At 33.7% G+C, this 15,319-nt stretch overlaps 1 protein-coding gene across 6 annotated transcripts; it reads left to right on the top strand.

Annotated features, from left to right (window-relative positions):
* The first annotated feature begins 293 nt into the window (after window positions 1-293).
* Window positions 294-14,647, top strand: LOC107224941 (mitogen-activated protein kinase kinase kinase 15). 6 transcript variants are annotated; one of them, XM_015665200.2, is made up of 24 exons: window positions 294-448; window positions 957-1,073; window positions 3,281-3,504; window positions 3,634-3,828; window positions 4,501-4,670; window positions 5,325-5,493; window positions 5,612-5,911; window positions 6,063-6,316; window positions 6,405-6,564; window positions 6,681-7,034; window positions 7,144-7,405; window positions 7,483-7,620; window positions 7,738-7,904; window positions 8,279-8,374; window positions 8,454-8,593; window positions 8,771-8,926; window positions 10,104-10,196; window positions 10,921-11,033; window positions 11,318-11,487; window positions 11,577-11,841; window positions 12,416-12,743; window positions 12,868-13,021; window positions 13,278-13,354; window positions 13,416-14,647. In XM_015665200.2, the coding sequence occupies exons 2-24, from the start codon at window positions 1,037-1,039 to the stop codon at window positions 13,477-13,479; spliced, it is 4,086 nt and encodes a 1,361-aa protein (XP_015520686.1). In that variant the 5' UTR covers window positions 294-448; window positions 957-1,036; the 3' UTR covers window positions 13,480-14,647. The 6 variants fall into 6 exon arrangements, with proteins under 6 accessions (XP_015520686.1, XP_046592812.1, XP_015520688.1 ...); XM_046736856.1 differs by having other exon boundaries at window positions 10,092-10,196; XM_046736857.1 differs by having other exon boundaries at window positions 312-597; window positions 10,092-10,196.
* Window positions 14,648-15,319: the final 672 nt, after the last annotated feature.

The following is a 15,319-nucleotide window of genomic DNA, read 5'->3' as shown; positions in this document are numbered from 1 at the left end:
CTATAATAATAATATACCTGACAATAGGTGCATGTATTGAAATCTACAGAAATACATGTATGTTTCGAATAGATAAAAGTTACAATTCAATAAGTAATAAAAATCTATTACTACTATTCTACCGGAGTTGAACGTTGTCTGGAGAAGACGATCCAGCCAACGAGTCGAATGCATCTATTTTAGCGACGAGATGTCGTCTCCTGGGGTTTTCCTGCGTGTGCTCAGTTTGAGAGGTACCTGCCTTACCGACGGAGCTGGGTAAGTCTGAACATAGCGCTAGCGATAAGTATCGAAGCGCACTACGTAGTTGACCGCACCGACACCAACAACCCGAAGATAGTGCGTGATCCGGACTCACGGAGAGCCGCTCTCGAGCAGCAGCACAACAGCAGTCGAGCCTGCTTCTGGGAGAAATGGTCGGTGATTTCTGTCCCGTGCACCGTAAATGGTATTTAATTGAATTCAATTGATCATCGTATCGTTTTACGTTATTAAACGTGGTGCGACTAACTTTTGTGTATAAAGGCGCGTGTGGCCGATGTTTAAAACGCGTAGTACGAGGCTAGAATGAGACGAAGTGAAGTGAAAGAAAATATTGTATGTAACATACATACCCAGCACAAAAAATTGGTTGATCAAAAAATTGTGTTTCTAAAATATCCTAACCCTCCTTCAGTTATTCTACGAACCGTGATAAAATTATTGCCAGTATTAGTTGCTACGTGTTCCTCGTCGGGGATATTATTTATCTCTGTCAACTGTTAGACGATAACAACTTTATAATTGCTACCAATTTAGTTACATTCTTCATTCTACCCTAATCGACGCCTCGTACAGCAGTTGTTTAAACAGTCTGTTTCGAAGAGGGACGGCGATAATATGTTTGATCAAAGTTTTACATAATGGTCACTGTACTACCGTATCTCATTATTCTTTCATGTCGTTTCGTGTTACAGTTTTGTTAACGGAATTGTCACACCACGAGTACGCGAAGTGTGCCAATAATCTTTATTGAGGAAAACTGACACTGTGTAAAATGCCATCAACCTGTGGAGACGTTATTGAAATTCCTGGTAAGTCCGACGATATTTATACCCTCATTGTTACGTTGTATTTTTATATACATATACCTATATATATATATATATACACACACACACACACATATACATATCTTATATTATTTCCACATGTAGCAATCGTTGACCAATAACGTGGAATTGATATCAATTTCTCTCATTTGCATCATATACTTACTTCCGTGCAATTTTATTTTTTAACATAAACCGAGGATTCTCATATTCTGTTTTACATTCATCGACACGTGTGTGTATACATACAGTATTTAGGAACCTATACATCCTAAGTAGCGTCAGACTAAAAATTGTATCGGCGATACAAGGAGGCGAAAAATTCTCTAAATTTTTTTTCTCACATACCTATTATTCTACAGTTATGTTTCGTTGCAGACTAAATTGACATTAACGCGTATGCATTTGTTACTAACCAATTATGCATCCGTCACCGTCTACTATACAGTGGGTTACATAGCGGTGTATAATTATTGAAAAAACAATTCTATCGGAAAACGTCTTTGCCCACGCTTTATAGAAACACATTTTTTCTCATAAAAGTCAGAAGTAAGTAATACGATCAATATCACTCACAAAATTATATTATATTATCTACAACGCGATCATTAATTTCTTTTCCCTGTACAACGCAATTGTTTCTTTTGTCTGTCAAGAGAATTTACTGTCAGTTGCATAAAATACAGATTCAGTTCACGCCACAGCCAGTTTCTTTGGTAAACCTGACATTCTTGGAGTAATAAATAATATCAGTTATTTAAATATAGGTTGTGATCTTCTGAAGCTCAATTTACTTCACTTTTTATCAGCCAACGATAATAGTTTTACACAGAAATTGACATATTATCATTTCCCCGAAAATGGATGGATATTAATAGGTTTTAAGTTAATTGTTTGTCCTACGTAAAAAATAGGCTCTATTGTACAATATAGATAACTAATCATTGCTGTCAAACCGACGATTAACTTGAAAACTAAAACTAATCGAGCGATTTAGCTGTAATATTGTATTTTACTCGTTTTCACAAAATTTCATCACTTCTTTATGATGAATAAATTGATAAAATTAGCTTCAGAAAGACTGGAACTTTATTTCATATTTTTTTCCTAAGATATACTGAATTTGCTAGTTAACAATCATGTGTTCATAAAAAGAATATTCACTTATTCTTAATTGTCTTTCCAGCTTTTCTATTATTCATTATCGAAATTATGTAATTTAGTAACAGTTTATGTATATTCTTAGGTAAATTGAGATTTTATTTAATTTGGGAAAAAAAACGAGAAATATCTTTTTCCTTATTCTAATTTATTGCATACAGTGTCAGTCATATCTAAAATTGCGAAATAATGCTTTTTTGCCGAAATGTGAATCATCACAGTAGTGTTCTAAGTTCAACATCGTAGGCAGATAGGGTTCGCCAGACCTTATCTTTTCTGTTTTCACATTATCCTAATGTCGCGAGGGGCACATAGCGTAATTTTAACTAAGATGTTCGTATCACCCATCCAGCATAATTATATTCTACACGGAAAGTGTTTTCATGTCGAGATAAATGTTAATGATTAAGCTTAAGCTGGTAATAATAATAATGAGGAACGTTGTATTGTGGGTGTGGGTAGCAGAAAAAAGAATCTAAACTTGTAAATTGTGCGATACCACAAGCCTCATACCACGAACAACCTAAGGAAACGATTACATGAAAGAAAGTAATAAACCGCATGAATAGACTTATTACATCAATGATGAATAATTCTCAGGATGAATTATATCAGGCTGCAGTTTGTAACGTTATTGTAATGATGCAACTTTGGTAAAAGTCCTTATTTTCCAGCTTTAGGATCATTTGATATTTAGTAAACTGTTAATGCAGCAAAATATTAATTTTCTGTTTCAACGTTTCGATACATTAACGTTACTAACTCCAGCCTCGTGATTTATATCAGTTTCAGTGTTAGTACGCTTCTAAGTAACCCAGCACATACAATTCGTGTTACTCACACAACTTATTCTATATTTACAGGGAGCTTGCAATTTAGTAAGAAAACAATTATTATTTATTGATAATATCGCTGTACTCGCATAATTAATATTATATTTTTTCTATCCCATTTTTGTTTTGGATTCGCTTATGCAAGGGAGCTGCTGATCATTAATTTTTGTGACATTTTTTTTTTCACCTTTGTAGGTATGGTGGGGCAATACGGCGTTGTTGATGCTATGTTGAGCACAGACAGTGTCGGCACACACAGTGACGTATCTGGCCACACAACAATACCTGGAAGACCCAGAATGGATGTCGCTTGTGTTTTAGATTTACAACAACCGCAGTACCTCTCACACCGCAAAAAAGCCTTAGAAGAAGTTAGACAAGCGTGTAGTTTAGTCAACGCCAACATGCATCACATACAGGTAATCGAGTATGGATAGATTCAACTTTTCATTTTTAAAATGATAGGTGTTTTTTTTTCCAATAAGTATGGTAAACGAAAGGAAAAATTTCTGATGCTAATTAATGTTTACAATTTTCCTCTTTGACAGTTCGAAAAACTTGATTTTGGCGAAGCCAATGTTTTGGATACCTTCTACAACGCAGATGTGGTTGTTGTGGACCTAAGCATTCAGCTGCAACAATCGGCGTTATTTTATCACTTAGGTGTGAGAGAAAGTTTTGGGATGAAAGAAAACATTCTGTTGCACAACGACATGGATACCGAAGCCACAATCAGGTTAAAGGTAGGTAATTACTACTAACTCGTTAAATGTACTTTTTGAAACGCATAGGATTAGGTACTTTCTGTAATGTTCAAACGTGAGTTCTCAATCGGTTCAAAAAATTCCAGAAACCTAAGCTATGTGGCAATAATAATCTTGGCATATTAATTCTTAGTATTTATCTCTTGCTGTTACCATTTTCTGGAATGTTGTATGATGAAGTAAATGCAGCTATTAACTGTACAATTCTTGTGGAATAAAAGTAATAATTGTGATAATAAACGGAATACGTTGTTCTTATTTTCTTTTTATATGTCGTGCGTAGGAAGTGGTGTTAGAAATAATGTATACACAGACCTTGGCTACTCATTATGACTGATATAGACTCACGAGTAATGGTCTCAATTAAAGGGTGTTATTAATAGTCACCTCAGCGATGCAACTGGCTTACTGTGTCTAGCTATTCACAAGCTTTGATTTCCTTTTCAATTATTCAATTCTTATTTACAATCGTAGAGGATACAAGTAACTAAATTTGATCAATAATTGTAATGACTGTTGATAAGCCTAATGATAAGACGCGATAAATTAACAACAGCTACAAAATTGAACGACTAATTAATCCTATAGACCTGAATTATTCTCACTTCTGTATAATGATTTTTCATGCATGACACTATTTTCTATTTTCAGTTGTCCTGTGGCAGTTATACCTTTGTAACTTATCGGGTAGTGGAATGTGGTTCCTGTGTGGCTACTAGCCCAGCAGCAAGCAGGGTGACCGGCGAAGAGGTGATAGACCCAAAACAACATTTAATGCTTAAACTGAAGAGACTCTTTCAGGATGTTGAAGTACAATCAAAGTGAGTATGAGCTGAGAAGAAAAACCCTTGATTTAATTTCAAATCATTTCGTATAAATAGAGCTTTCAATCAGTTGCAAATCTTGTAAATTTCACAATTCTTTTCTGATGTTCGTTCCACTGCCACGCAGGTCGACTGTAATGAGCAGTTAACAGGTAAAATTGTAGATATTTTACTGTTAGTTGTAATGTTAAGAAGTACATTTTTTTTCTCTCTACGTATCAAGTAACCAGGAAAAGTTTTGTATTGTCTGCTTGACCTTGTTAGTTTTAATGTTTATAACATGATATCGTAGCAAAGTAAACGAAATGATCCTATTTTCCTTTATCTTATCTATACCAATGCAATGAATTTCTGCAACTATCTTCTGCAGTAGGTGTTCATCGTTTATTGGAGACAGTTGAGTATGAAGAAATTCCACAATATACTGTTTTAATTTGAATCTGTAGTGTTGGTTTCTTACTGTTTCGTTTTTTCATTTTTTGTCACCTCATTTCGACGATACTTGCATTACAGTAGCTATTGAGTTTTATAAACTTAATTCGGTTAAAAAACAACTTATTGATTGAACAATAGCATGTTATACCTATAGACAATTATAATTGTATCAAAACTTTCAACTACTATCTTTTATCAACCATTCAATATTTCCAGAGCCCACATGAAGGAAAAGTTTTTGGCAGATTTGCGCAATGCGCGTGAAACGTATTCGGGAGCTGAGCTTTCCAGGGTTTTAAATAACATGAGAAAACGTCTGGATGATCCGAATGTTTTATCGGGAGAAGTCGTGCTCAATGTCTTAATTTCTTACAGAGAAATACAGGTATGCCGTTTTCAAAATTGTTCATTATTTCTTTGATCTGTATATCACCAAACCGTAGTAATTTAGCAACATTTATCATACTTTACGATTACTCATTGTTTTATGGGATGGGTTACAGGATTATGACGCAATGGTGCAGCTTGTTGATGATTTGCGGACAGTACCCACCCATAAAAATTCTATAAATACTCCAACCATACGTTTTTTATACGCCTTTGCTCTTAATAGAAGAAATAAGGAAGGGGATAGGGAAAAAGCATTGAAAGTTATCGAAAAAGCATTAGAAAAAAAAGAGAATCATGTACCAGACATGGTGTGCCTTTGTGGAAGAATTTACAAAGACAAATTTGTCGAAAGCAGACACATGGATGAAGAAAGTCTGAAAAATGCAATCCGCTGGTATAGAAAAGGGTTCGAGGTAAGGATCAATAATTTTATTATTTCTTTGTAAAAACAATTCATTATTATAGTGGTAATTGATTGTAAAATTCATTGCACAGTAATAGTGATACACACATATTCCTAGCATGCATAATATTAATTTTGAAATATTTTGAATTACGTTCAAGGTACAACCGAATGAATACGCTGGTATTAATCTGGCTACTCTTTTGGTAATAGCTGGAAATGAATTTTCCAAAAGTGAAGAGTTACAGCACATTGGAATGGTGTTGAATAACTTGATTGGTAAAAAGGGGAGCTTGTCCAGCCTGAAAGACTACTGGGATGTTGCAACGTTTTTCGAAATCAGTGTACTTGCTGAGGATTATTCCAAGGCTATACAAGCAGCTGAATGTATGTTCAAATTAAAACCACCCAATTGGTATGTTTGCATTGTGATTTTCCGTTTACAAGTCATATAATGTAGCACCAATTAGGCGTTGTATAAATATACTTATTTTCGATATTAGGTACTTGAAGTCAACCATAGGCAACATATCGCTTATAGACAGGTTTCGAAAAAAGAACTTGGAAGTTGAGGCTTCGCCTGAAGAGCAAGTTTTTGGATTCTGGATTGAATACTTCGACGAAGCGACAAAATCTGAAGTTGGGGACAGTATACGTTTCCCGGTGAGTTCACTAACAGTTCTGAATATATTTTATACATTTCTTACCGTAATATTTTAGGAACCAATCGTTGTATTACAAACGAATGAACATGCATCTAATGAAATATTTTTGGACAGTTACTGGTGCTGGAACCGACAAAAATTCTAATGCCGAGTTACGTGAATATAAATCTTGGCGCAGAAGAAAAATCGATACAAATATGGAACTTGTGCTTAGATAAATTGAAAGACAACTGTAAACAAGTACATGAGTGGCTATTCACCGCAAACATGATTCGCAGTGTCAGTTTGTATAAACGAGACGAACGCTGTCTATTCTTATATGTACATCAGAATTCTGATGACTTTCAAATGTATCTACCATCCATCCAATGTAGACAACGATTTTACGATTTAATCTTGGAAATGACGAGAGACCAGGAAGGCATGGTCACAGATCTGGATGCATACTTAACTAATGACCAGATGAAGGTTTGTTTTGTTTATGTTATATAATTCCACACTTGGAATTTTACTTAAATTATGATTGATTTGGGATTTTCAAGAAATAAAACACAATTTCGGTTTACCAAATTTTCAGTTTGAATACGAATTAGATGATCAAAACAAACGTACGATCCTTGGGAAAGGTACATATGGTGTTGTGTACGCAGCTCGTGATTTAAACACACAAGTGAGAATAGCGGTGAAAGAGATACCAGAAAGAAACCTTGGCGACGTACAACCTTTGCACGAAGAAATCAAATTGCACAGTCAACTCAGACACCGAAACATCGTTCAGTACTTGGGATCTGTGAGTGAGGATGGTTTCTTCAAAATTTTCATGGAGCAAGTTCCTGGAGGTAAGCTTTGACAAATGATTGCTCCATTAGTTTTTTCGAAATTTATTTTTCCTCATTTTAGATTTCTTGGATTCCAGGTAGCTTATCGGCGCTGCTTCGATCAAAATGGGGCCCGTTAAAGGAAAATGAATCAACCATATCTTTTTATACAAAACAGATTTTAGAAGGACTTAAATACCTGCACGATCAGAAAATTGTTCATCGTGATATTAAAGGTATTTAAGTATTGACACTATGTATGTACAAATTAATTACGTACTGCAATGTTTTATGGTATTCTGTTAAGTCGAAAAAAACGAATATCTTGACACTCACACTATTTAATAATACAGGTGATAATGTATTGGTTAACACGTATAGTGGAGTGGTTAAAATTTCTGACTTTGGTACATCGAAGCGACTCGCTGGTCTTTGTCCAAGTACCGAAACATTCACTGGAACATTACAATACATGGCACCAGAAGTCATAGATAAAGGGCAACGTGGTTACGGAGCTCCTGTAAGTTTTCTCTAAAGTTTTTATTATAATAAATAGCATTTTGCATCGTTCTTAATAGCGTATCGCGTTACTTCACAGACTGTAATATTCTTGTCACGTTGCAAATATTTTCTAGCTGACTCATTCAAAATGGTCTTATTACAAAGCATTGCATTCTGTAGATAACCAGTTGTGAGAACAGTTTACACAGTGCTGTGGAAGAGTTGCTAAAGAAACGCATCATTTTTACTGTATTCTGAATAATTTTATTCGCTTAATAGCTTTACATCAAGAAATTGTAATTTTCATATTCAGAACTAGTCCTTCCGTTTCTACATGCTTAGTTAAAAAGTAATTTTGGTTATTAATTATATAATGATTGTGTTCATTTGTAGGCTGATATTTGGTCATTGGGTTGTACAATTGTTGAAATGGCTACAGGAAAACCTCCTTTTATAGAGTTGGGTTCACCACAGGCTGCTGTTTTCAAGGTAAATGTGAACTCTGTTTTAATCCTTGAACAGTAAACAGCATAACATTATATTTTTTTGTATGGAATTTTCTTCAAAGGTGGGATTTTATAAAATACACCCTGAAATACCCTCGGAATTATCGGAAAGAGCAAAGAGCTTCATTTTACGGTGTTTCGAGCCAAATCCCGACACCAGGGCGACAGCTGCTAAACTATTAGACGATCCTTTTCTTACAGAGTAAGTTTGTTATTGTAAACTAGGAGTTTTGGCAATCCCAATTAGCAGACCTCTCCACCTGTGAAGATGAGAACTGTAATGGAGCATGTGTAATCATAAACTGAAACTAAAAATTGATTCTACAGTAAAAGAGGTGTTATTTAGCCAATTCAACATGGTCTCATCTTCTCATTTTAGAAAAAAGAAGAGTACGAGATTACCTGCACCACCAGATTTCAGCAGAAGTATATCAGTGCCAGCGGAAAGGCTTGAGCGACTGGCTAAATTTGACAAGACAAACAATAACCACATCGTTACAACACCGCCAATCCAGTCTTCTCATTCTGATGATACGTAAGTTTTTTTGAATTTTTCTATAATTATTAGACTGTTCACAGCTGCTAACAGCTAATCGCTATTCATTATCTTATGAATATATTTTTATCGTTTTGTCTTAATTGTGTTGTTTTGTCTTCGAATGGTGCTTAAGGCTTGCAAGAAACTTATGTCCAGTTTTGTGTGCGTTGACCACATTAATAGACATAAAATCAATGCGATACTAGCTAACAATTTTTTTTCCTCCTAATATAAATTCATTTAATTCGTATAAAAAGAAAAAAAAAAAAATTTGTGATTGAAATTCGATGCAGCGTTGATCTGAAGAAGATAAAAGAAATTTAAAGAAAATGCACGTACAATATTTACAAATCGAGAATCTTCAAACCTCTATAAGGTAAAATTGTGGTAACTACATGGTGGTCAGCCTTTGTGTGATAAATATTATGAAGCCAAGAATATATTCTTTTGTAAATGAACAGTCTCCTTTTACGGTTAGTGATAAAAAAATCTTTAACTGATATATACATATATGTATATATATATATATATAAGTATATACATACATATCTGTAATCTATATCAGGATGTGTGTGGCAGGAAGAGAGTCAGCATGTAGATTAGATCTGCACTCCTTGACATACTGGACCCGTAGTAGTCCGTTGCCAGGCGTCGAAACTATCACAATCGTGCAAATAACGTCTCTCGGTATCTTTTCATTTACTTGAGGATAGTACGTTATTAGTATTATTGCTGTGTCACTTGCAAATTAACGCATTTGAGTCCAAATATGTGTTATTGTGAAATGAACACGAATCAAATAAAAATGAAGATGATTATGAGATTTTATCCCACCGTGGATAACGAAAATTGGAGGTTTAGATACAGATGGTACTTATTTTATTTGAATTTTATAACATTTGCATCACAACCATGTCTGTTATAAGATCTTAACAAAAAAATTTTTGCTGAATAAAATACCGTATCTTGAATAATTAAAACCTACCGTAATGTTAATTTTATTATAGAAACTGATATCATAGAGGATATCTTGATGAGTTACTTTTATTCTATCAAATTTAATTTTATTGTTTTATTAGTTATTATATTATTTCAAGTAACAGAGTTTATCATACTGAAAAAAAGTTATTGCGTTTGTATTAGAATTTATAACAATCTTAAGTATGATCTGTAGCGGAGGGCTGACAAAATCAAGCCCATTGAGGGAACGCAGTCCGGCTCATCTTCTCTCTCCCATCAGCATGCCTACTGCCCTTTGTTTCAACAGGTACGGTATTCAGATCAAAATGACTGATAAATTTATGTAAAAACAGAACACGAGGCAAAGAAAAAACTTTCAGCATCATTAACCATTATCCTAATCGTTAAATTCTTTTTCAAGACAATAGAAATTTCGTTGTTATATCGAACTTTTATTTTTAGTTGATATGTTAAAATTAGCAAACAATTTATTCCGAACCAGTTTACTGCAGAAATATATACATGTTTCGATATCGATTGATGTCAATGAAACATCTACAAGAAAATTAATCCTAATATGGTGTATCGAAAGAAAAATCAATTTCTGAATGTAAACAGATCAATTACTAACTTTTCATGTTTATCAGTTATATTTTCTGGTTTTTATATACACTGTGAAATTAAAGTGTAACACAATTACGATGTAATTAGGATATTTGCAATTACAAATAACAATTAACATGTAATAATTTGTTTTTGCAATTAAGAAAAAAATTATATAAGCTACATAATAATTCTTTTGCATTATATGTAGCTATATGTGCTTTTATTAATTCAATAAATATATTGCTTTCATCCTATCATTTATTACTCATAATGCAATATTAAACATAAATGTGTCAAGTCTGCTCAAAGTTTTGGAAAAAGGTTTACAGTTATTTGTTATCATAAATAAAAATAAATAAACTGACCACATATCCATATACATAGTTGCGAAATTAAAAATGACTTTTTTTATGTTCAAACCTCAGTACGATCGGAAGCACACCATCAATAGAGGCTAGCGAATCAGACACATCAGGACCTACAATGACTAGGAGAAGTTCTTCTGGTGGTTTATTGTCACCCGAAGTAGAATTGTCTGGTAAGTGTAAGCATTTGAATGAATCGTGATCTGGAATTGACATATGTATATTATTGTATATATATATATATATATATATATATATATATATATATATATATATATATATATATATATATATATATATATATATACACACAATAATATACATATGTCAATTCCATATATATATATATATATATATATATATATATATATATATATATATATATATGTTATTAGGCAAATACAATGTCTGCCATTTAGAACGTTTATTAAATTCGTATAATTTGTTCATTCTTCAGGTCAGCCAGGTAATAAAGTTGGCGAGGAACAGGAGGGCTTTTATTTATTGAAGAAAGATAGTCAACGTCGAATGACACTCACTAGAGTATTGAGTCAGGATGAAGCTAAAATATGTCAAGTATGGCTGAGGAGTATACATCAAGATGTTGGCCAAGCTGTTCTGCACATGGTAAGTTAGATTTATTTAATTGAAATGAATTATAGTGGCGAAAGACAGAAAATCGGAACGCTGAGATGATTCGGGCAACTTTGTTCCAGAATCATTTGGAACTCCTGATGCGTGGTCTGAAAGATTATATCTCTGAACCGAACCAAGATGTGCTCATGACCACAATTCGCACACTAAAGGAAGAATTAGACTTTGATTCAACTGCGATAAATCAACTGTATTCGGCAATATACCTATTTCAAACAGCTGTAAACGAGGTTTTGAGGCTGCACAGCATAAAGCCACATTGGATGTTTGCTTTGGATAATCTAGTCAGGAATGCTGTTCAAGCTGCTATTACTGTATTGTCTCCAGGTAAATTTCATTTGTACTTTAATTCAGGTATACACCTCATGACAAGAAAAGTTGGTTTAACCCTATTCTTCGAATCATGTAATACGATCAATAGTTGATTGATAAAAAGATTCGAAGTATTTATAATTTATTACTTTGATACAGTCGAGATCACACACCGCTTTATTTTTATCACATTTTTTGTAAACGTCATAATATTTAGCAAGTGTAGTTGAGCGTAGATTAGCTGAAAGCATCTACAAGAGTATACCTATATGTGACTATACATAAGTATAACGTGTGCTGCGTACTGGTATATTAACATGTCAACTCTAAAAATATCGGTTGTGAAATTCATCGTAATTACCAGATTGATCTCCACATAATCTCACTCTTCAGGCAGCAGCCTTACGATACTGTATTAAGTTTGTCTTATACTATAATCTAATGAAATACAGACGTAGAAAATAAATTGCTATGAAAGAAAAATGTAAATCAGGTATTAATCGATACGTGGTAGTTATTCTAATTATAGTTACAATTATTTTTAACACGTGATAAAATTTTTAACTTTGTTTTATTCCACCGCCTTTAGAGCTTGGCGCCAATCTGCTTGGCCATGATCGAGGCCAATCAGGTACTGACGGTCCGGAAGAAGGATCGACGTCTGGTGTGTCAACAGTCAACTCTGTGAAATCACACAAATCTAGTGATTCTGTGGACAATAAATATTGGCGAGAATATCAGGATCAAATGGGAGCTTTAAAGACTGAAAACATGAAACTTCTTCAAGAACTCTTGGAAAGTCAGAAAGTTTATCAAGCTATGTTACAGCAGGTAATAGGAGATCAAAAAATTCAGATGGGAGCTCTATCACAACTGTGCGAATCGATTAATAGGAGAACTGTAAGGCAAGAATCGGGGTGAGTGTTACTGGATTTTTGAGGCATGATTTCGACAGGCACATAAAAATTTATTTGTTTGCAAACTTTGGCAGTCTATAATCTATATAGGTAACAAATACAAAAATTATTATCCATTTCACAGATACAATTCGACGATTTCTGGTGGAGATCCTGTGTCTCCTATTTCAGGATTTTTACCCCAAATCAGTGTCACTGACCATAATGCTACTCCAGCTGATACCAGGCTTACGGAATGGTTACAAGGTCTAGGTGTAGATGCGTCTTCTATAGACAGGGTATGTTCAAAAGTACTGCATAATTGGGATGAAGTTTTGTTGAATATACGTTAGATAACTGGATAATAGTTTTATTATTCTCAGCATCGTGTGAAACATGTAGAATAAACTGATAATTTCATTTAGTTACGTAGTTGAGAAAGATGATTCCATTGTTCATTGGCAATTGATTGATGTGTTAATTGATTTGTTCAAGCGTTGTCAATCCAATTTTCTTTACGCTCAATGTCATTGGTAAAAATGAATGGTTTTACAGTTTCTATATGAAGAATACACGTTGGAAGATATTCTTTTCCACGTTAGTCGAGAAGATCTTCGCAGGCTGAACTTGAGGTAAGTTAAAAAACGCTGTAATCTTTATTTGACTGTGTTGTTAATATTACTGTTCGAACAGGGGAGGTATCGAGTTGAGGATATGGAAGGCCGTATTGCAGCATCGAAAGGACAACGAAATTTGAAATCAACCATATCAAAGTATAAAATATATGCTAAAAATTTTTGTGGACGAGCTGCACAACTGTGGATAATGGTTTATTACTTTTAAACCGTACGAACTAACTTAACATATAATTAAACAGACTGTTGTTATATAGAGATTACTAATTTGTAAAATGTTGAGATATCTACAATAGGACATTGTTAATTGAGCAGGAATGTTACGCACTGATTTATTAATTAGTCTACGTGATATTATATGTTTAAATAATATTTCATCAAATTAAGGCATCTACAAATGTCCGTTTACCTATTGCAAAAAGTATCCTAACGAAACGGAACCTTTATATGCATGCGATACATAGAGCAGGCACATTATGATCGAGTGAAGAATTAAATTCAATAAATATCATAGGCTATGTATCAATTAACAAAGTTTTTGTGAATATTAACTCATTGCCACTAACTGAGATATCATTCGTAAGAAGTCGTGGTTGTTACATACGTAAATATACAAGCGCGTGTATATCTTCTGTTTGCCCGAATCACAGTGATTATAAGAACTGTGTACGATCATTATATTCAAGATTTTACAACAACATTTAAGTTTTCGCTGTATTCGAAGTAGCTTAACTTAGTATATGTTCTTGTTCACTTTAATTTATTGTTGACAAGCTACATGCCCAGCTGTGTTTGACTTTTAAATCCATCTCACGTCTACCATTAGTCATTATTCATCCAGTCACTGAAATTAAACAATCACACTTTATATTGTACAAATCAGTTCTGAATTAATTGTATCTGTATTTTCGTATGTTCGAAAAGTTGAATCGGCATCGTGCCATTTTTAAATCAATCTATGGTATATTCCTATTCCATTCGTTCCTGGAGCAAATGTGATTATTGGAAACTGTTCCTGATTTCGTGTTTTGAGAATCAATAAATAACTAGTTTATACCAACTGCCTAGCAAACAACTAAAATAGGCTTTGTCTTCCATAGGTAGCTAAATAATCGTTATTCAAAACACGGAGTTAAGATTGTTCAGGATTAATACGTTGGTGTTTACTATAAAAGTGTATTGTATACTCGTATTTTTAATATTCTGCTGCCTGCACAAACTTCTTCTGTAAATATTTGTTTTCCGAAATAATGAAAGCTTGTAAAGAATAAAATGAAAATATGAAATTGATCTCTTTATTCGTATAAAAATATCGATAACGTAATTTAGTAACACTGTAGGCTCATGGATTTTTTCGTTTCCAATTCAAGAATATTCCTATTAATTTAGGGAACTAAACGCTTCGTTTGATATAAAAAAATGCTAGAAGTGATACATATTAGAAGTGGATATACATATATTGTTGACTGAGAATTTAATTGCGCGCTTTCCGAATACGCTACGTATCAAGAATTACAGCCGAAAAACGAAAGATTTTCTACGTAATTCCCCTGCTGTTGGTTTTGCGCTCTTTTTGATTTCTTTCTGACAGCGCAATCAAAAATTTCTGTGTCTTTTTCCGACTGTTGGTCGAAAGTTATTATAGATGTCTTCTTCCCATTTGTAAGGGACCAATTAGTTGAAGGAGCGGCCAAAATACATGATGTTTGCACAGAGTTTTCGAAAAGGTGGAGAAGAAAAATCACAAATTTGGAGTTACCAAGTTTCAGCTGTGTATTCAATATGCCTTAATTCTAGTAAAAGTGCTTGGGTTTCAGTGTGTAGTAATGTAACAAAGTACCAAATATGTAGGATAGAAGTGACATGGAAAAAGATATGCAGAAGTATGATTAAACGTGACTTAAGAATTCTGATTTTTCTAACAGAACACGGAGTTAAAATATACATTATCTTGAGCAGAAT

The sequence above is a fragment of the Neodiprion lecontei genome, chromosome 4 (assembly GCF_021901455.1).
Source record: "Neodiprion lecontei isolate iyNeoLeco1 chromosome 4, iyNeoLeco1.1, whole genome shotgun sequence".
In the NCBI taxonomy this organism is placed as follows: Eukaryota; Metazoa; Arthropoda; class Insecta; order Hymenoptera; family Diprionidae; genus Neodiprion; species Neodiprion lecontei.
The sequence above is the reverse complement of the archived record's forward strand: the minus strand, read 5'-3'. Positions and strand labels throughout refer to the sequence as shown.